Below are 20,512 nucleotides of genomic sequence, written 5' to 3'. Positions count from 1 at the left end.
AATTTTTTAAATATATAAAATAAATACAGAAGGAGACAGCTTTAAAAATAAAAACAAATCTTATACAAATCTACAGTGTATATTTTGCATTTGTTGCTGGTCATGTGTCAATTACAAGAAGGGCCATTTTTCATTTGTGAAATAAAAACAAATTGCAGTCAGTATCATTTTCATAGGCACTTGACACACAATTTGATTGCTTTAAAGTAAGTAGCTCAACAAAAGCTAAAATAAGTTTTTTTGTGACAATGTGTTCTTGTCCAAACAGATGGCAAAAATACAAAACAAATTTCAACTCACCAACTTAAAAATTCAGTTTGGTCTAACTTTGCTGATATGTCTTACTGTCTCCACAGTCCATTTCAGCTGGTCTCTCAGATCTTGAAGTTACTACAGTGGACATATTTAGTTTTAAAAGAGACTAAACCCATTTTCAGGGTGATAAAGTGGTTGGTTATACAGTATAATGCAGGACAGGGGTAATGCACTGATGGGAAAGAAGACCACTGTGACTGTGAAAAAGACACATGCTTTAGTCAGAATTTCTTGTGGTATCGAGAGCAGCTGTTAGCTGAGGATGCACGGTGACTTTTCACGGTGTGATGGTTCGTGACTTTCACTTCTCTTGTCTGAAAACAGGGGAAAAAGGTGAGTTATAAACCATGTTCAACAAAGTCACCTTATGTGTTGAGGCAAGCAATGAATCCCTTAGAAATTCATACTTACCGAGGGTGCATCAATAAGTACGAGGCCACGCGTGCCAGCATAACCCCCCACATGTTCCCGTACACCTACAAATAGTAACAGGCAGGATTGGTTATCATGCATTGAAATGACAACATATTAATACTTCCTATCACAACAATCTAATCGATCAATTCTGGCTTAATGCAAGCAGCCTTTACAAAGTGCTCACAGTACAGCTGGTGGTTGAGTCTGTCCAGAGAGAGGAGGATTTTCTGCTCTTCCAAGGAGAGGGTGGTGAGTCCCTGCTGTTGGCTGCGCTGCTGCACCGTTCCAGGCCTCTGTGTTTGGGCTGTTTCCATGGCAGCCACAATATCCCTCTCTTCCAGTCGGCCTTCAGTGTGTACTTCAGCCAGGTGTAACTGTGCCATACTCTCCAAACCTGAGTGCACCGGCAAAGCCACATCAAAGGCATGCATTCTCACCTGTTCCCACTTTACAATTGTTGTTTTTTATGCAGTTACATGTAAAATACAGCTGTGCTGTTGTCTGTCAAAATTCCTGATGTTCCTGTTGTCCTGCTAAAATGATTGAGAACGGTATTACTCCTAAGAACTTTTGGGTACATTGGGTTCTTTTTGGTTATACATTAAATAATATACATGCAGGAGAGAAGTCTGAAATGAAATGTTGAACTAGTACTGCGGACTATAGAAGTTAAATGTTTGTTTTAAGTCTTATAGAAACCTAAACACAGACACACAGTAAACACAATACCTTCATCTGGAAAGGCCTTGTCCTGAGTACTGGAAAACATCCTGACTGGCTCTGTGATCTTTTTTGTTGGCTATACAAAACAAAAAAAAACATGTGAAGTAATTTAAGTCTTAGATTAACCATAAATAAAATTCATGTAGCCAATAGTTCACTGCTGATAGGCATAAAGCACAAAAACAGGTGGAGCAAGTTGTAAACAAAAACATTATGCATCAACGCTTATTTCTTATAAAGACTGACAACTCAAGTCCATCCGGAAAGTCTTGCCTTGAGAAGCATAAATCGTGTAGTCAGTTTCACCAACACTAAAGACAGCAAGACAGATTCAACAAGTTCAAACACACACCCATTTACTGATCTTTAGCAATTATTCTCACTCTTCCTCCCCACAGGGCAGCTGCATGCATGTACCTGAGAGGGCTGAGGAAACCTTCTGTTCCCTGAGCCAGGAGGCTGTCTGCTCTGCTCCACGCAGGACTTCCTCACAACTCGCCCACTCTCCAGGGCCGGTCTTCTAACCTTGGTTTTTGCTGAAATAATTAAAATAACATAAAAAAAAAAACATAACTACATTAACATAAATGATAACGTTAACTAACGTGTATGAGTCCAGGGCCCATGTGGTCCTCTAAAGAGGAAATAGTTTCTGCAATAAAGATGACTGAAAATCACAACAGATAATGTTAAGCTTGTGAATAAGAACTGCAAATGTGTAGAATTTTTCCAAACAAAGTGTATGGAATAAAAGGAGCAAAACATACACATTAAAAGATGGCTGTAATATTGAGGAACCACACACTGCTGACGAGGTTAGCGAAATTGAGAATTGAGACTTGAAAGCCGAGAAAACAACGTAGATTAGTTTGAGACCTAAAATGCAACATGCAAAAAAAGATACCACTTTATTTTTAACATTGTACTGTACTTGTTGTTGTTGTTCTGTTTTGTTAGGGCTTTCTATTTGTCCTGCTAACAGTGATATTGCAAGCAAAATCTAATATTTGGTCTATATTGTGCAGCTCAACATGGATCTGTTCACCTCAAATTAAGTAATTACATTAAATGTACATTGTTAATATTATAGTTTGATGCATTGGAAAAACGTGGTTTAGATCCAACGTTTGATCTCACCAGTAGAAGGTGTAAGAAAGAAGTCCCTCACTCCTGTGACGGCTGATAAGACCATCACCGTTGATGGCAACATGGGACAGATTGGCACTGCCTTGAGGCCATTGTGAGGCAGGAAGTTTTTAGGGTTAAGGTCCACTATTCCAGATATTACTGGCTTCCTTTTCTCAAGTAATCAAGACTAACTTTTCAGTATCAAAACATGACATGAACCAAAAAGAACAGTATGTCAGTTATTATATGGATCAATTTCAAAGAATTAGTAAAACATAAAAAAGTGATAAACACTAAGCGCCAAAGAAGACATGGCATATTGATGCAAATAATGAAAAATAGCTTTCCAGTGTAAAGATATCTCGTGGGAATCTTAAACGACTTTGAAAATTGGCACACAAACATCATGCAGCTCATTCACTGCATTTTCCATTCAATGTGATTATATGTGAGGACATTTACAGATGAAAGAACAGATTCAAAGAGTGCGATTGTAAATTGTATGTTAACGATAAAGCAATAAAGAGATCAGTATGCAGTACTGTAGCAGGTACTCACATTGTTAACTGGAAATTTCAAGTTTGATAGCTAATGTTTACAAAGAAATAGGCTCGAGAGAAAATGCATGAAAATCACAACAACCAAGCTGAAACTGTGTGAGGGGCTGTCAACCAAAATATACTTTACCATCCTTGGTGGCTAAGGCACTGCGGACACCGTGCCAGAGCTGTGAGATCTCCTGGTCTGTGGGAGTGCAATCTAAACATAGGCCTTTTTCATTGTACACCATCCCTCTTCTTCTACTGCAGCCTTGAGTTTCCTGATGACCTGAGCTGGGCGTGCCCTTCATGTTGCCCTCTGACAGGCAGCTATACGAGGGTGGCAGCGGTGTGTACATAACAGAGCTATCTGTTCTGATTACATGATGTGTGTAAGGTGAGAAAACACCTTCAGAGTTGTCCTTGTGCAGGGCCTCTACAGCCAGAGCTTGTTTACAGTTGACACTTGCATGATCCATGCCATATGGAGTCTTAGTGATGTACGACATCTTTTCTTCCACCGCTTCCATCCTAGGAGGTGGGCGGGGCACCATGATCTTCCCTTGGGCTTTGGCAATCTGACTCACCTCGGTGGCAGATTGAGGTCGTATGACAGTGCCCTTTCTAGTCCGCGAGGAAACAGGACCCGCTCCAGCTCTGGCAGAGCGCTCTCTCCAAGGGACCTTGGGGCCACCGGTCCTGGTGCTGCTCCACGGCACCTTGACCTCGTCTGCTCGTTCCTGGTGCAAGCTGACTTGAACCCCAACATCTGCCCACGCTTGCTTTGTAAAGTGATAACCAGTGGAGGCTGGAGGGGTCATGCTGGGTCCAGACTTGGAAGCCCCTGAGACTGTAGTAAGACTTAGCTGGTGGTCCTCTGAGTTGTTATTTGACTGAGAAGTATTGGAAGATTTGCCTTTCATCTGTTTCATCTTGTTTTGTTCTTTGTCCTCTTTTTCCACATGTACCTCATCAAACCAGCGCAGCTTCTTTTTGACGGTGTTGTTGCCCTCTGCATCCTTAGTTTTTGCTCTACTCAATTCAACACTATCTCTGATCGCTAAAGCTACTTGTTTTGCAAAAATCAAATGGGCTGAGCCATACACACATGCAGTTTCTCCTGGCATATATTTGGACTGCTTTTTAAGGATTCCTTTAATGAATCGGACTTCACATACTGAAGGAGATGTCCCCACTGAAACGGACAATTTTTGTACTTCCTCTTCAGGACACTTAAGGCACTTGTAAGTGTCTGATTGAATGTTAGACAAGCATGCATGCTGCATCGATGCTGTATTAATGGGCTTCTCAGTTTTGGGCTCTGAGTTTGAAACCTTATTGAGGTTGTTTATGGAAGCACTAGGCTCTTTCTGGGATGACAGATAGTGGTTTTCTTTTCCTGTTTGCTGAAGAGTTCCTTCTTGCGAGGCATTATCTGTTGTGATATTGTTCAAGAAAATATTTGGCTTTGGAGGAGCCCCAAACAAAATGTCTTTGCTGTTGCCATTTTTGGCAGGCAAAAGAATTTCTGTAGCTGATGGATGTTTTAATTGTCTGTCATCATGGACCCTCTGCTGCCTGAGATCCAACTGAGCCTCTTGTTTAGGACATGAAGACTGAAGTGCTCTATTGCCGGGAGCAACTCTATTTGTAACAATAATGTTGTCATTGGGACTGTTTTGTGGGGAGTTTACCTCAAAGTGCTCTGGGTCTGCGCTAATAATTTCACAAAGAGTTAATCGGTTGCAGTTGTGCAGAGCAGGCTGGGTCTCTGTTTTACACGTTTGCTCAACAGATGTGCAACCCCAAGAAGCTTTTGAAGGAAGGTGCATCTTATTGTTAGGCCCTTCAGAGTCCTCTTGTTTATTCTGTTTAGGTTCATGCAGTTTTTTTGATTGGGGTAAGTTATCTCCACCAAACATCATCGCTGAGAGAGAAGTTAGGTCTGATGTCGGACACAAAACATTTTGCTTTCTCAGGTCTGGATGGGGCTTCTCTGAGTCAAGCAAGAATGATGAATAGGAACACTGTAGATTCTTTGTGCTGTGGTCCTCATTCTCCAAACTGTCCTTACTTGAAAGGCTTTCAGAATTACAGCAATCAGACAGGTAGCTGTCCTGAAATATGGAAGCAAAAGAGAGGCGATGAGTAGAAAATAATAATATGTTTTACATTTTCCATACAATATATTTGGAGGTGGAACACAGATCTAAAATAAAAGCTGTTTGTGTTTGAGAGAGAGATAGGGAGAGAGTGGAAAAGAGAAACTGAGGCCTAGAAAGTGAACTTCTTTTAGCTCTACTGATGCTAAGTACTTCTTAGTAGGCAATTTCAAGGCTCAGATAACACTTTATCTCTTAAATGTTTTAATTCTTCCTCACCAACACTTGAATCTCACAGATGTTGTTGTAAAACCTAGGTAAATAGACCTAGACATAGATCAGTTCAAGTCCCACACTAACAAGCATCTGCCCTGTGCTGTCATTGATAGAGGCAGACATTTTTCACAAAAGCAAATCAAGAATCTCTGTTAAAAATAAGAAATTTTTTTGAAAACCCAACCCACACACACATTTCACCAGAGGGTGCTAAAGCTTGTGGCAGCCAAGAGGGGTACTCTTGGTGCAGGAAAGGGCTCATGTCACACTGCTGCCCCCTAGCAGTCTACTTATGTAGGATGAGGCCTCAAAAAAGAGGCATTTGAACTGCCTGATATCTTAATCACTATGTGAAATAAATTAGCTACGATAAATGTCAAGTGATTAAGCTAATCAAAGCACTCATTCTTTCAACGTACTTTTCCTCACACACCACATTGGAGGCATTAATATTTGAACCCCGGTTTTTAGTTTTAGTGTGAATGTGTGGTGTAATTATGCAGTTTCTATCAAGACATGAGAAGACAGACAGATTGATTAAAGCTGTTATAATCTATATCTTTTTAATAACAACATATATCAGATGACAATGTGAAAGGGGTCGCTCACAGTGATCAACCTACAGAGAATTATCATCTAAATCTACAGCGCCCTTTGACTTTAGAGAGCTTTGTATTGAGTTTCAGCTCAGTGAGTGTGTTGACATGCAAACAAGTGTACTGGTTATGATCAGGTTTTTGAGTATGCCGGTTACGTGCATGTAAACACCATATCCTTTCGAAAAACCTGGTTATGCAACCTGGAGTGCAATATAAACCAGGACTCTGTGTCATGTAAACACCATATCCAGGTTTTTGAACACTCTCTGTACAGAACATATTGACTGACACAGTGAGAAATCAAGACACAGCTGAACACAGATAATCAGAAACCTGGATACTAGTCATGTAAACAGGGATACAAATAACCAGGTTTCTGACATTCATATCCTGAATATGATCAAAACCAGGATCTGACTCAAAACCAGGATACTAGTGCACATGTGAACACACTGTTAAGCTGTCTGGCCTGCAACTTTACTGGTTTGGTTCACTCTCATTGCTAATTTTTGGCTGCAGCAGTCAGCTGTTCTGAGAGAAAAGGCTCCAAACACCTACTGTATACGACCTGCTCAACACCAAACAGCAGACAGGCACAGTTAGTAACTAGCTGGTGACATAGTGGAGCATTTAGCAGCTGAAGAGCCAGACATTTCCCTCAGGAGTTGGTTGACATCGTAAACAGAGCTAAAAGTGGGTGAATATTGGACTTATATGTGCCAGGTGGCCCGAAACACGACTTCAAATGAACAGCAGGATAATGTTGCTCTATAATTGCTGGTAGTGTGAATAAGCAACGGTTTGGTTTATAGAGTGTTTCGAAAGGTACAAGTTCATGAAAAGCAACTCAAAATAGAAAACTCAGAAATAAGAGTACTAGTGTGTGTAACAGTGTGTCTACATGCTACAGTCAGACACGACTGGCTGACGACAAAAATAAAGTTTGCTTAACATTTTAAATGACAGAAACTAAAGTGTCAGCCTGAGATTTAATTTCAGTTGCTTGCCATTTATGTCAGTTCTAATAAACTGCTGTCTCTCATCTGGCCATGACAGGAACAGTCAGACTTCTCTTCAAAAAGCCCCAAGTAGACTCTGCTCTCATCCTTAACAACTTTTGGCCAATTTATAGACTTCAAAACTTTAAGAAGATGGTAGCCAAGCAAGTACTTAACATCATCAACAGTCAACCGTCTGGTTTTAGTCTGGTGATAGCACAGAGGCAGCAGACACTCCATTGTGCGTGTGAGAGACGATGCAACATCTTACAAAGGGGAGGGATGAAATGACATAAATAACTTATTTTGGAATAAAATAAAATTAAGGGAAAATAACGTGTAAAGTGAAATAACACATCTATATAAAGTAAAATAAAGTGAAATAACACATCTTTGTGAGAATGCCAGCAAAACGTCGTGTTTCCTGCACATTCAAATGGCAGAGCCAGCATACCTGTGGACTGTGTTCTTGTTGCTTCTCTTGTGTCTTTGTTTCAGTTTGTTGACTGTTCTTGAAGCAATTCATGCTCTGCTCCTGAAGCAGTTTAGTGTAGGCCTCCACAGCAGAGAGTGCTTGGCGGTGGGAGGATTTAGAAACTGTGGGAGGCTTAGGGGAGGAAGTGCAGCTTCTTTAAGAGAAAACAGAAAATATAAATAAAATGTTCAATATATTACAAATCAACATAAATATCACCAAAATGTGAGTAACAGTATGAGATTTTAATCCAACAGCAGTGATGTGGCTATTTTAGCATGTAGGACACATGAGAATTTATATAATTATTAATCTGAATTTTTTTACCTGCTAACGTTAGAGTTGCTGGACAAGAAAGAGGACTGTCGGGTGTATGAACTGCCTTGAATTTGATTGAGTGCATCTTCAATGTTTGAGACATTTCTTCTAAAACCTGTAAAGGAAAACATAGAAACAAACTGAAATGTGTCAAGACTGTTGTGTATTATTTCTCAGCTCAAAGAGGCATATGTCAGACACATCACTAACATTGTCTGCGTCTCTGAGAAGGAGGCAGATGGGCCCTTTGGAAGCGCTCAGTTGCATTCTGTACTCGCTGTCTGCGTTGCTGTAGGATGTTCTCTCTCATCCGCTGCTCCTGCGCGTCCCACTGCTTCCGTCTTTCGTCCAGAGCCCTGGGCCATGACAAAGAGCAGAGCATGAACCTGAGGCACATTTTAACTGATTAAATGTAGACTGGCCATGTTTTGGATGCAGAAACCTGAGTGCGTTCCTCGAGATATGTTTTCAACAGAGTCATTAATAAATTAACGCTACCACTCACTACTGGGTTCACAGAGGAAGCCGACAATAACGTCAACAGGGTCAATCAAGTTCAGCATTAATGCTTTTTGTAATTCGTTAAAACGGTACAGTAATCAATGTCAACATGAGCAGTATACATGTTTATACAGTGTTTACAGCTACAAAAAGCAAGCTTTTAGTTAACACATTTCTGTTCTATTAAAATTAAGCATAATCTTTATTATCTTATATTTATTATCTAATATCTTTTTATATAAATTAATCTTATTGGAGCTGCAAAGTTGCAAAAACATTTTGAATAATACGGAATTCAATTTGAGACTAATAAGGCGTGAAGTGATGTGACACTAGTCCTTATAATTTAAATATGCAAACTTGTACCTAATTAATCTGCCTTGTTCACATTAACATGAAAGGAAGCAAGCAGATATTAGCATTGCTTTACAATCAAAACATTTTTGTTGGCATAGTTCAAGAGTTTATCTTTGATTTGAAGCTCAAATCTTCTCTGCTTATCTGATACGATTAAAACAATTGTATAAAAATTGTATGAAAGTAATTCTCAGGCAGTATTTTGGTTACCAGCATCAGTGTGCTGTATTTAATACTGACTTATACACTCTGACAGTCTGTAACAGTTTGATCAGTGCATAAAGGTTTCATCCATCACACTGTTGTCCCTCCTTTAAAAGAACAAATATAACTTGTAGTACAGACATGTGTCACACTGTTAAACTGTTAATCTACATTATGTTTAAGGAATAATGATCATCTGCCCCTGTAAAACCAAAATCGGTCTCTAATATTACACAATAAATCTGGCCTCCACCTAAAGCTATTCTTGCATCAACCTACTCTTTCAAGCTCTTAGTTTAAAAACAGAAACACTTTTATCCCTGTTGATAAGTATGGAAAGACAAATTTAGAAGGATATTAATATCTGTGAGGGATTAGTTGTCAGAGAGGTGACGCTTCAGTCACTTCTCTGGCCCACAGTTACCCTCTGGGCCAACAGATCTATTTCCAGGTCTAGACTGCAAAATCCTGTCAACACCATCCATCCCTCAGAGGTGCTAAACCCAGGACAGCACCATACGCTGTCTGTCCAGGAGGTGGTGCATACTGTACACCAGCAAAGCAGCATCTACTTCCAGGAAGAAGTGGACACATCATATTAGCGCTAAAATACAAACAACAATGATTAGTTATTAGACTCTAAAACTGACTTCCTGCGTCGGTTGGTTTCCAGGGAGAACTTGCGAGCTCTGACTCTGCATAACTTCTGCTCTTCAACCAAAAGTTGTCTCTCATCTTCGAGGCGTCCACCAGCTCCCAGCCTCGAATTTCTAGACGTGAGCAGCTAAGGAGAACAGTTTTATGACAATGTGTAGACGTGTGTCACCTAACTAAATGTAACCTTTGACTTGAGTGAATAAAAGTTGATCATCGTTATCATACAGGCTGGTTATATCCATATTTTGTCATTAGAGTGATTCAATGGTCAATGGTTAACTGACAGCTCTACATTAGACGTTTAATACACATTTCTATAATAACTCTACAGGATAAATAACTAAACGTTTATAGGATACGAGTGGTAGAAGAAGTTGTCCTGAAGAACTTGCATCCTCAGAGGCTGCTGATCCTTGCTGACACCGGGCAGACATACAGGTTCAGTTCCCAGCAAAGCTGCTGCCTAAGCTAGCTGCTAACTTGGCTTGTTGAGTCCCTTTTAGCTAACGTCAGCTGTACTTGGTTCCAACTTAGTCAACCATTTTCAGGGCGAAGATAAACTTCGGGAAATGGGAATGTTTGAATCCACATCGCAGCAGCCTCTCCTTAAGCAGCACTGCCTCTTTGGTCGTTTAAAACAAGTAAGAAATAATCCGGCTAAACTGTCACTTTTCTAGTTGACTCTGTCTGTGTACAGTCCCTCCATGATAGCAACCGAGGACGCGGTTCCTTGACAACGGAGAGCGTGGAGGTTATACCCGCCATGTCCAGCAGAGAGCGCAGGGCTCAATGCGTGCATGCAGCCTTCAGGTACACCGGAAAGTGTCGTAATTTATACCTTTAATGTCCTGGTATTAGTACATGTATTTGTGTTTGCACTGTGCAGTGCTATTATTTCATAAAGTGTATACCTGTTTATATGCATTTAAAATATCTTTCCTTTAAGTGAGAGAACTAAGATAGGTCAAAGTAAAGATTAAGAAAAGGCCGGTGTGTGAAAGCACCTTTTAATATTTAATATCCCAGCATTGTTTTCAGTTCCTTAGTGAGATAATATCAAAGTCATCACTGATTGTATGATTTTGTTAAATTTATGTTAATATTAAAACGGTTATCTGCCCTCTTACATGTAAACCGGCATACAAAGACATAAAATGTACTAATATGTATAATATATAAAATAAACCTTAGTAAAATGATATATGACCTCTAGCTACATGCACCCCAAAGTGCGTATTAATGAAATTTCAAATATATGTTTGGAGAACTATATCTACACCTTAATTTGAAACAGTTTATAATTGTTTTTGCATGGCTTATATCGGCTCGTGGATGATGCTTCTCATAAAATATAACAGGTTATTACCTGTTACATTTGATGGCGCCATGAGTTAAGAGGATTTAGGAAAATCTGCTTTTTCCAGATTATTTATGCTCTCTTATAGACAGGGGTCACTACATCAAATCTATTTTCAGTGTGTCAAACACCATATAGAGTAGTAGTGGTGCTACTATTGCCTGTAGCCTGCGCACCACAATCCTACAAATAGTTCTTATAATAATAATAAAAATAAAATAATCCCTTAACCCTCTACCTCAGTTTATGGCACAGCCAGTGCAGTTCTGCTGTGCGTAAATCCTCTATTAGTTTGACAAAGTGCTTTAATATCTTCCTTTTGGGGCTTATCGGTCACAGTTATGGAAAATCAAGGAAATTAAACTGATATATAAACAGTTATATAATCTCAAAAACGGGACCAGAATGTATTCAACAAATGATAATATCCTATGTTATAAAACACACCTTAAACCTGCTAGAAAACCGCCCCCTTGGCTTGCAGAGGCAGCACCGTCAGCATCAAGACTCAAGGTGGGACGCAGAGTGAGAGTCAGTGTGACAGGTGGTCAAGAGGCTGTCATGAGTCGGGCATACATGAGTTGCAGCTTGTCGCTTTTGGACGGGGTTTTGGGTCGTAACGACGAAGTGAAAGTGGAGTCATTTGGGACATCAGCCTTCTGTGAGGTGAGTGGACCATCCTGTTAGACTTTTTAATATGGCCGTGAAACATATAACATAGGCCTACATATTGAAGATAATGAAATTTCGTGCCTTCCAAAAAACAATTGGGAAATGTTGGTGTTTGGTAAGGGTTCTAAGGAAAAAGCTTCAGGCCCATGATATTGCTAATAGGGCCAAGTATGAGACTAGGGCTCAGTGAACTCATCCTGCAGTATCCCATTCGAATATCCTATTGTGCCTCTCCTTGTCATGCATAATGTCTTCTTCTCTACATGTAGATGGAGGAGATATGACAGGACATTTCAGTTAATGTTAAGTGTCACTATCACATGCACACAGCTCGACTAACGACGTTAGTCGCAGAAGAATCTTATCTATCATACAGAGCATCATTAAAGTAGTAATGTTACGGACAGTTTTGTAATCTATCACACCACAGCAATGTTTTTTTGCTTTTTCACCTCCCTGAACCCTTTCATGCATGAATTATGACAGCCTCAGTCAGGATTTTGACGAAGTGTTTTTATTTCTCTTTAGGCATGAAAATTTTTTTTTAACTTAATTTTTTTCAAATGTTCATTTCACACAAAGTTCTTCACATGCATGGACAGCATGCGTTTGAGTTTTCAACTGAAGAAATATGTATTTAACACACCAATGAATAAAATGGAAATTTTAACAATTGTATTACTCCTTAGTTGTTACTTGATGTTACCAAATTTTATTTACCTGCAAGGGTCTCCTACTATAGAAGGATTGGCAAGGTATTCCTGAGCTGCTCAGCGTTTCTGGCCTTCCGTTGGCCATCTTGGTTTTGAGACATTTGTGTTGCGCTTACAATGGCTGGCCAGTGGCTGGCAGTGTATGGGATGACGCACTAGCGTCCACTGTGGTGGTTGATGTGCAACTACACCATTAAAACCCATGCATATACAAGAAAACAGCTTTTGAATAGCTGTCCACTGTAGTGACCACTATGCGTGAAAGGGTTAAGAACAGTAGCTTGTCATGATAATAAAGAGCAGCAGAACAAAAACAACAAGGCATTCTCAGAAATCCAGGCAGGTAAATCCACATGGAGTAGCTCCCTATGTCACTTAAACTACAGCAAATGTTGTTTTTATGTTATATTCATGATCATACCAATTTCCTTTTAGTTTCCCTACTACCTTCCCTGGCTGAACAGCATGACTCCATTTTCATTTGATCTTGTCTCAGCTGATATAGACTAGATGCTACAGATGAATAATTTGGCAGTCTGTATAAGAACAAATTCTGTATATACTGCATGTGCTCATGAGATTATTCTGTTATATCTTATTAAGACTAATTATGATTGAATGAAGGGATGTTGTCACCATCTATCATCATCTGTGCAATTAGCTCCTGAGATAACCACATTTTTCAAATGTAATTACTGAACAGAAAGTAGATTTACTCGTTTGACAATGACGCAAAATATAATTAGTATTAAACATAGTCTCTGTCATAAGGTAGTATATCATAGGTCATAGTCTATTGAATGGAGTTAACATCATACTTGAATCAGTAAATAAAAGTTTTCCACTCGACTAACCATCAAACAGCTTTGATGTTGTTGTACAATGTTCCAGAAATGCCAACTATCAGGCAGAGGCTGAGTGGACTGACAGAGCCAGGCAATGAAATGAAGAACAGCAGATGATGAGTCTGTGGGTGGTGTCACACATGTAGTGCGAGTTATAATTCAGCTGAGACCAGCTGTCCATCGCACACTGTTTTCCATTCACTTCTCAGTTCACTGTGGTCTCATTCCCCAGAATGGAGATATTGGAAATATAGATGAAGACTAATTAACCCTTTCACGCATAGTGGTCACTACAGTGGACAGCTATTCAAAAGCTGTTTTCTTGTATATGCATGGGTTTTAATGGTGTAGTTGCACATCAACCACCACAGTGGACGCTAGTGCGTCATCCCATACACTGCCACCCACTGGCCAGCCATTGTAAGCGCAACACAAATGTCTCAAAACCAAGATGGCCAACGGAAGGCCACTTGCAGGTAAATAAAATTTGCAAGTAACAACTAAGGAGTAATACAATTGTTAAAATTTCCATTTTATTCATTGGTGTGTTAAATACATATTTCTTCAGTTGAAAACTCAAACGCATGCTGTCCATGCATGTGAAGAACTTTGTGTGAAATGAACATTTGAAAAAAATTAAGTTAAAATTTTTTTTTCATGCCTAAAGAGAAATAAAAACACTTCGTCAAAATCCTGACTGAGGCTTTCATAATTCATGCATGAAAGGGTTAAAGTAATGTGTCTGCTTAGTAAGAAATTAACAGGAAATCTTATTTATCCTGACGTTTATGTGATTTGGATTTGAGAGTGACATTTGAGTATTTTGACATACATTAATACATTTACACAGATAAGGACTTCAGCCATATGATAATCATATTATATTATTTAAAATATGTTGACCTGTGTTTAGGTGGAGTAATGAAGGGAGAGCCATGATGCCACGGCAGGTCATGGCCAAACCCCGGAGACAAGCTTTACGGGGAGCTGGTTACCTGTGTCATGCTCAATCCTCCTCCTGCCTTTCCATGACAGAGGAACTTTTCTTAGATGCTGCAGAATATGGCAACGTTCCTGAAGTGAGGCGGATGCTAGAGGAGCTGCCAGACCTCAATGTCAACTGTGTGAACTACATGGGCCAGAATGCATTGCAGCTGGCAGTTGCCAGTGAGCATTTAGAGGTGACTAAGCTCCTACTTAGGAAGGAAGATCTCGCTAGAATAGGAGATGCTTTGCTGTTAGCCATCAGCAAAGGCTACACCCGTATAGTGGAGGCCATACTGAGCCATCAGGCCTTTGCAGACAGTCAGAGGCTGACTAACAGTCCCAGCCAGGCAGAGACACATGATGACTTCTTTGCCTATGATGAGGATGGCACACGTTTCTCTCATGACATCACTCCCATCATCCTGGCTTCCCAGTGCCACGAGTATGAAATCGTGCATATACTTCTTATGAAGGGGGCACGCATAGAGCGGCCCCATGACTACTTCTGCCAGTGCAGGATCTGCAGCGAGCAGCAGAGGCACGACTCATTTAGCCATTCACAATCCCGCATCAATGCATACAAAGGTCTGGCCAGTCCAGCGTATCTGTCCCTCTCCAATGAAGACCCTGTGATGGCAGCTCTGGAGCTGGGCAATGAGCTTGCAGTTCTGGCCAACATTGAGAAGGAGTTCAAGGTACAGTATTTAAGTTAAATGTACCTGATTTTTTACAAACATTTCAGAGACAATAGCTGTGCACCATGTTGACGAAAAGTTTGCTGACTGCAAATTAGTTTTTTTTTATGCTATTAGTGATATTAGTGATGTGTAAGACTAAGGCGCTATAGATGTTGCCCTTGTCTGTTACAGAATGATTACAAGAAACTGTCCATGCAGTGTAAAGACTTTGTGGTGGGACTCCTGGATTTGTGTCGAAACACAGAGGAAGTGAAGGCCATCTTAAATGGGGACACTGAATCATGTCAAAGCTCTGAAACCTTGGGCAGACAAAACCTTATCAGGTTGAAACTTGCAATAAAATATGAAGTTAAAAAGGTAAGCATGTGAGAAAAGCACATTAATTTTTAGGATTTGAATTGATGCACTTGTTCATATTCAATCTTGCTCTCTTGTTTCCCCAAATAATTCTTCTCCCTTACTCTCTCTCTCTCTCTCACACACACACACACACACACACATACACACACACTTACCGCCAATGGAGCAGTTTGTGGCACATCCAAACTGCCAACAGCAACTCCTCTCCATCTGGTACGAGAACTTGTCTGGCCTACGACAGCAAACCACAGCAGTTAAAATCCTTCTTGTCCTCGGTGTAGCTGTCGGGTTGCCTGTCCTGGCCTTTATGTACTGGATAGCACCATCAAGTAAGGTTAGTTACAAAAAAGGCATACATTGTTTTAACTTAATAGTTTGATTCTGCGTTCATTGTCATGACCTTTCTTTTAGGAAACATTTTAAACATTTAACAGAGGAGAGTGAACAGTGGACTTACCTTTGACGTGACTCGATTGTTGCTCCATGTCTGTTGGACGGTTAAATAGGTCAATGTTTCTAACACATTAGCCACAAAAACTTTATAAGGCAATAAGATGCCAGGGCTGTGGGTTTGTCAGCTTGTTGAGGAGTTCTTCTGCTCCCAAGTGACCAACAAGAGTAACGCAGCTTTAAAGGACTTAAATGAACTAGTAACATAATGTCTGAAAACTCTCTCTCTCAGACTTTCTTCTTCTGGTTTAGGTGACTGGTTCAGTTACTGTTGGTTAGTCTGCATTTCAACATGCGCAGTTTAGTGTTACAGTCTAATGTTTTGATTCATGTCTTACTGTGTGCAAAGTTCAAAACAATGTTCAACTTTGTTCTGTTTGCCATTCCCTGACTTGTCAACATGTCAGTTAGGGAAACTCATGTGTGGACCCTTCCTGAAGTTTGTGGCCCATGCAGCTTCCTTTATGATATTTCTTTGCCTACTGGTCCTGAACGCAGCAGACCGGTTTGATGGAACATCGCTGCTGCCTAACATGACCACCCACGATCACCCCTCGCAACTGTTTCGTATGAAGACCACCCCCTTCACCTGGATGGAGATTCTCATCATATCCTGGGTCATAGGTAATGAGTGTATACAGTCACAACTAGCTGTCAAATCCTTTTCTATTACGTCAATATATCTTTTCATTATGTCCATTTATTCCTCTTCCATCTCAGTCTCATCTACTTCTCATTGTTCAAGTCAAGCTTCCACATTTTTACAATTTCACCACTCTGCTGTGCATGCAGGGTCTAGGACATTACAAGTCAATGAGGAGTTATAAATCCCCAAACATCTATCATGCTAGGAAATTGCCCACATAAATAATTATGTATTCTGACCACATGTAGGCTACCATAATAAATGAGTTATGACTTTCCAAAGACAGAAAATGCAAGGTGACACAAGACTTAAAAGCCATATCACACACACTAGTATAAAATATCAGTAAATACTATGTGATTTCAAGCCTTATGTTCAAATCAGCCTTTATTTCATTTGTGAGAGAAGCAGTGTGACTGTCAACCAAATGTGTGATTTTTTTTTTCCGACAGGGAAGATCTGGGAAGAATGTAAAGATATTTGGTCGCAGGACATCCGGGAATACATCTCAGAACCCTGGAACATTCTTGACTTTAGTATTTTGACCATTTTTATGTCCTCTTTCATTGCCAGATTAATGGCTTTCTGGCATTCATATGTTGCCCAGTGTTATGTTGACAAGCACTATACTGACCTGTCCAATGTGACCTTGCCCTTCGAGATACAATATTTCCAGCTGGGTAAGTGTGGCCCAAGGAATTCAAGTATTATAAGTAGTGATTCAATACATTGTTTTTTACTCTAAAATGAACCTTAACCTCCTAAGACCTGGCATCCACATGCGTGGACATCACATTTTGGGTTATACCATAATACTTAATTCTGCTTATATGGTAATATGTATAATAATATAATTCAAAATTGTCCCCGTATGTGGAACTACATCATGTCAACAGATGATGCTTAGTTTTTATACTTATCAGGTCCCAATAAGCCCAAATAGCAAAGAGAAATTAAGATAGAGCTTGGGTCTTAGGAGGTTAAATATTATTATTAAAGGATTTCCTGGTTCAGACTTAAATTTTAGGTTGCATCAGTGTTACACTGGATCTGATAGGCATCTATTTAAAGATTTTTTTTTCTCCTTGATAATTTGGAGACCTACAACAGGTAATCCATAAAAATAAAGAGCTCAAGTATCATCACAGCCTTAATAGTGTATTATAGTTTATAGAATAGTTAAATTTTTGGCTATTTCATTATCACAATGCCCAGGCTAAATGTAGTTTACATTCAGCATTTGTTTGTTTTCAGCTCGAATCAACTGGGTGCCCTCAGACCCGCAGCTTATTTCTGAAGGCCTCTATGCCATTGCAGTTGTGCTGAGTTTCTCTCGCATTGCATACATCCTGCCTGCCAATGAGAGCTTTGGGCCTTTGCAGATCTCTCTTGGAAGAACAGTCAAAGACATCTTTAAGTTCATGGTGATTTTCATAACCGTTTTTGTGGCTTTCATGGTGGGAATGTTCAATCTGTACTCATACTACCTTGGAGCCAAGTACAACGACGCCTTTACAACGTGAGTGACAACAATAGACTGTTGCAATAGCGCAGTTTGCCTGAAAAAGCTTTGAAAATGGCTAAATATTTTCCAACTGTGCCCTTGGATACAATCTGAGTTGAATTAATTTGATGTAAGACTAATACACCGGTTGCACTATACAAATTTAATTCCCACCCTTTCATTCCTCCAGGCTCGAGGAGAGTTTTAAAACATTATTTTGGGCCATCTTTGGCTTGTCAGAGGTGAAATCAGTGGTCATTAACATCGACCATAAGTTCATTGAGAATATTGGCTATGTTCTGTACGGGGTGTACAACATCATCATGGTGATTGTCTTGCTGAATATGCTCATTGCCATGTTCAACAGCTCCTTCCAAGAAATTGAGGTACGTATCAAACATCCACATTTCTATCTTAGTATTTCTAAAGTATTATCTCGTATACTATCAGTGATGATAATGACCATTTTGTTGAAAGATCACAATTGTGTTGGAATAATTAATTTTCCCAGTTTTGTATACCTGTTGTATATTTGGTAATACTGCAGATTTGATGAAGAAATGTAGAGATGAAGGTGGAAGTTGCACATTAAAAATGCAAATTGATTAACTAACTAAATATTCACCTGTTGCTCATCAAATGTTACCCCTGGCTCCTACCCCTTCTTACCATTTCTTCTCTGTTGGTGCAGGATGATGCCGATGTTGAGTGGAAGTTTGCCAGAACTAAGCTCTGGTTCTCGTACTTTGAGCATGGTGGCACACTTCCTGTGCCCTTCAACCTCGTACCCAGCCCCATGTCTGTCCTTTCCCTCTTGCTGGGGATAAGGGAATTTCTCTGGGATGTACCTCAAGGCAAAAGCAAAGACAATACTAATGATGAGATGGAGCTTAACAAGGTCAGGCATCAGCTGCTGACACAAATGATATGTCAAGCAAGGAAATTACCAAAATAGTTTTGGTTGAATGTAAATCAATGGCTAGAGTCATGTATAATACTCCTGGTGAAGTATATTCCTTGATACAGGTCTACAGGGCCCTCTTGTGTCACATTCATAAGTTGCAGATGATAGTGTGTCTCTTAAAAGCATGTTTCAGAATAAGTATTAACTATGCTTCTTCTCTTTCTTGTTGTTTCTGATCTTAGTTGAGGCAACAGGAAGATCTGAGTGTGGAGGCATCTCTTTGTCCAACCCATCACCAAGTAAAGCAGTTTTCATTTCCTAATGCTGATTAACTTATTAATAACTGAGCTATATGTTGTAAAGTGAAACAAGTAGCTGTGGCAGCTGCTCTTTTAAGTTTAAGACTCAAATCTCATGGTCTTTATTACAGAAGACAATGAATTGCCTCATCAAAAGATACATCTTAAAAGCACAGAGAGATAAAGACAATGATGAAGTGAATGAAGGTGAGTTCAGCAGGTTTACAGGATACAGTGCTTTGCAATGTCTGGATCACCAAATTACAAAACATAATTTGACGCTGTTTCACTTACTGTCCCACAGGTGAACTGAAAGAGATCAAACAAGACATCTCCAGTCTCCGCTATGAGCTGCTGGAAAGAGGGAACCACGACATGGAAACACTGGCAAAGCTCATCAGGCAACTGGGAGAAGTCATGCATGTTCAGCAGAAAGAAGAGCAGAAGAATGAGCAGGCTATACTTTCATAAAAAATGTCATTATTAGAGATGAATTTATTGGACGCACTGCACTCTTAATTAATGAATGAGGCATTCAGTCAGGGTCAAAGGGCCCTTATAGGATGAAACACACAATTTTGACAATAAACTTAACTATAAAAAAAATGCATATTCTGTATCTTAAATATGAAAAATGATTAACATCCTTGATTCTTTCCTTAGTGTAAATGTATCACTTTGGGAGGGGACGCTTCAAATTTTGTCCTTGTATCTGTACAGCTTATCACATGGGGGCACCAATGGAACTTTTTTCTTGTTGCACAGGCTCTGTTACACTAATATGCACTGCTGACTGCGAACATATGATGGTGCTGCCTGTTGCCAACTATTTATATGGTTTGATTTAGAGACGATTTTTCCATCTGGAGTAGAAAAGCAGTTCAGATAAAAAAGAAGCATTTGTTCAGACGTGTCAGTGGCAGGTTCATAAGTCACAACATAAAAACAAATGAAAGCTTGGTGGTAACAACTGCCCTCAGAGCTTTCTGAGGATCTGAAGTTACGAGATAATTATTCTTTTTCTGTATTGTAACCTTAAAATCAATCAACAGGACTTTTTTATGTTCGTACAAGACATTAACTTTTTAATTTTTTAATGTTGTGTTTTATTAAAATGTTGATCATTTAAGTATGATGTTTAATGAATATAATTAAAATCTGTGTTGATTATCTTCACCTCATGGACTTCAGAGGGTTTATGGGTTTTTAAAATCGTTGCAGCAGCAGATGCTGTTGTGCTCTCTCACACTTGCTGTGAAGCAAGACAAATGTCTGGGAACAGTCTGACCTGTCAGGTAGACAGCCATCACCTCCATCTACAGTCAGGCCAGCAGAATAAAAGCTACAACCAGACTTTAGCTGTCAAGCCCTGAACAGAGCTACTGTGAAGCATTTATACCAAGGAAAACTAAGGTATGGACATTGCAGTTATTACAGCAGCACACTAATAAAATAACCACAAACAATT

The 20,512-nt window shown here is 39.7% G+C and overlaps 2 protein-coding genes across 2 annotated transcripts; one reads left to right on the top strand and one right to left on the bottom strand.

The window, feature by feature from the left end:
* Window positions 1–536: 536 nt before the first annotated feature.
* On the bottom strand, window positions 537–10,003 carry cep126 (centrosomal protein 126). The gene is made up of 11 exons (XM_070906553.1): window positions 9,969–10,003; window positions 9,603–9,722; window positions 8,101–8,246; window positions 7,900–8,005; window positions 7,552–7,726; window positions 3,271–5,239; window positions 1,873–1,991; window positions 1,462–1,531; window positions 917–1,126; window positions 727–791; window positions 537–629 (listed from the first exon to the last, which is right to left on the bottom strand). Exons 1-11 carry the CDS (start codon window positions 10,001–10,003, stop codon window positions 537–539), a joined length of 3,108 nt encoding a protein of 1,035 aa, XP_070762654.1.
* A 2,634-nt stretch (window positions 10,004–12,637) lies between these two features.
* On the top strand, window positions 12,638–19,640 carry trpc6b (transient receptor potential cation channel, subfamily C, member 6b). The gene is made up of 12 exons (XM_070905959.1): window positions 12,638–12,690; window positions 14,110–14,878; window positions 15,053–15,238; window positions 15,411–15,575; window positions 16,099–16,315; window positions 16,790–17,017; window positions 17,592–17,856; window positions 18,032–18,227; window positions 18,533–18,739; window positions 18,988–19,044; window positions 19,176–19,251; window positions 19,349–19,640. Exons 1-12 carry the CDS (start codon window positions 12,638–12,640, stop codon window positions 19,513–19,515), a joined length of 2,586 nt encoding a protein of 861 aa, XP_070762060.1. The 3' UTR covers window positions 19,516–19,640.
* The last annotated feature ends 872 nt before the right edge of the window (window positions 19,641–20,512 follow it).

The sequence above is a fragment of the Enoplosus armatus genome, chromosome 5 (assembly GCF_043641665.1).
Source record: "Enoplosus armatus isolate fEnoArm2 chromosome 5, fEnoArm2.hap1, whole genome shotgun sequence".
NCBI lineage: Eukaryota > Metazoa > Chordata > Actinopteri > Centrarchiformes > Enoplosidae > Enoplosus > Enoplosus armatus.
The sequence above is the reverse complement of the archived record's forward strand: the minus strand, read 5'-3'. Positions and strand labels throughout refer to the sequence as shown.

Coding starts and splice junctions, on each gene's coding strand:
- trpc6b (XM_070905959.1), top strand. CDS start 12,638: ATGATAATAAAGAGCAGCAGAACAAAAACAACAAGGCATTCTCAGAAA. Junction 14,879..15,052: donor ACATTGAGAAGGAGTTCAAG/GTACAGTATTTA, acceptor TGTCTGTTACAG/AATGATTACAAGAAACTGTC. Junction 19,045..19,175: donor TTTGTCCAACCCATCACCAA/GTAAAGCAGTTT, acceptor TCTTTATTACAG/AAGACAATGAATTGCCTCAT.
- cep126 (XM_070906553.1), bottom strand. CDS start 10,003: ATGCAAGTTCTTCAGGACAACTTCTTCTACCACTC. Junction 8,247..9,602: donor GAAACCAACCGACGCAGGAA/GTCAGTTTTAGA, acceptor GTCATGGCCCAG/GGCTCTGGACGAAAGACGGA. Junction 1,532..1,872: donor GGTTTCCTCAGCCCTCTCAG/GTACATGCATGC, acceptor TGTTTTGTATAG/CCAACAAAAAAGATCACAGA.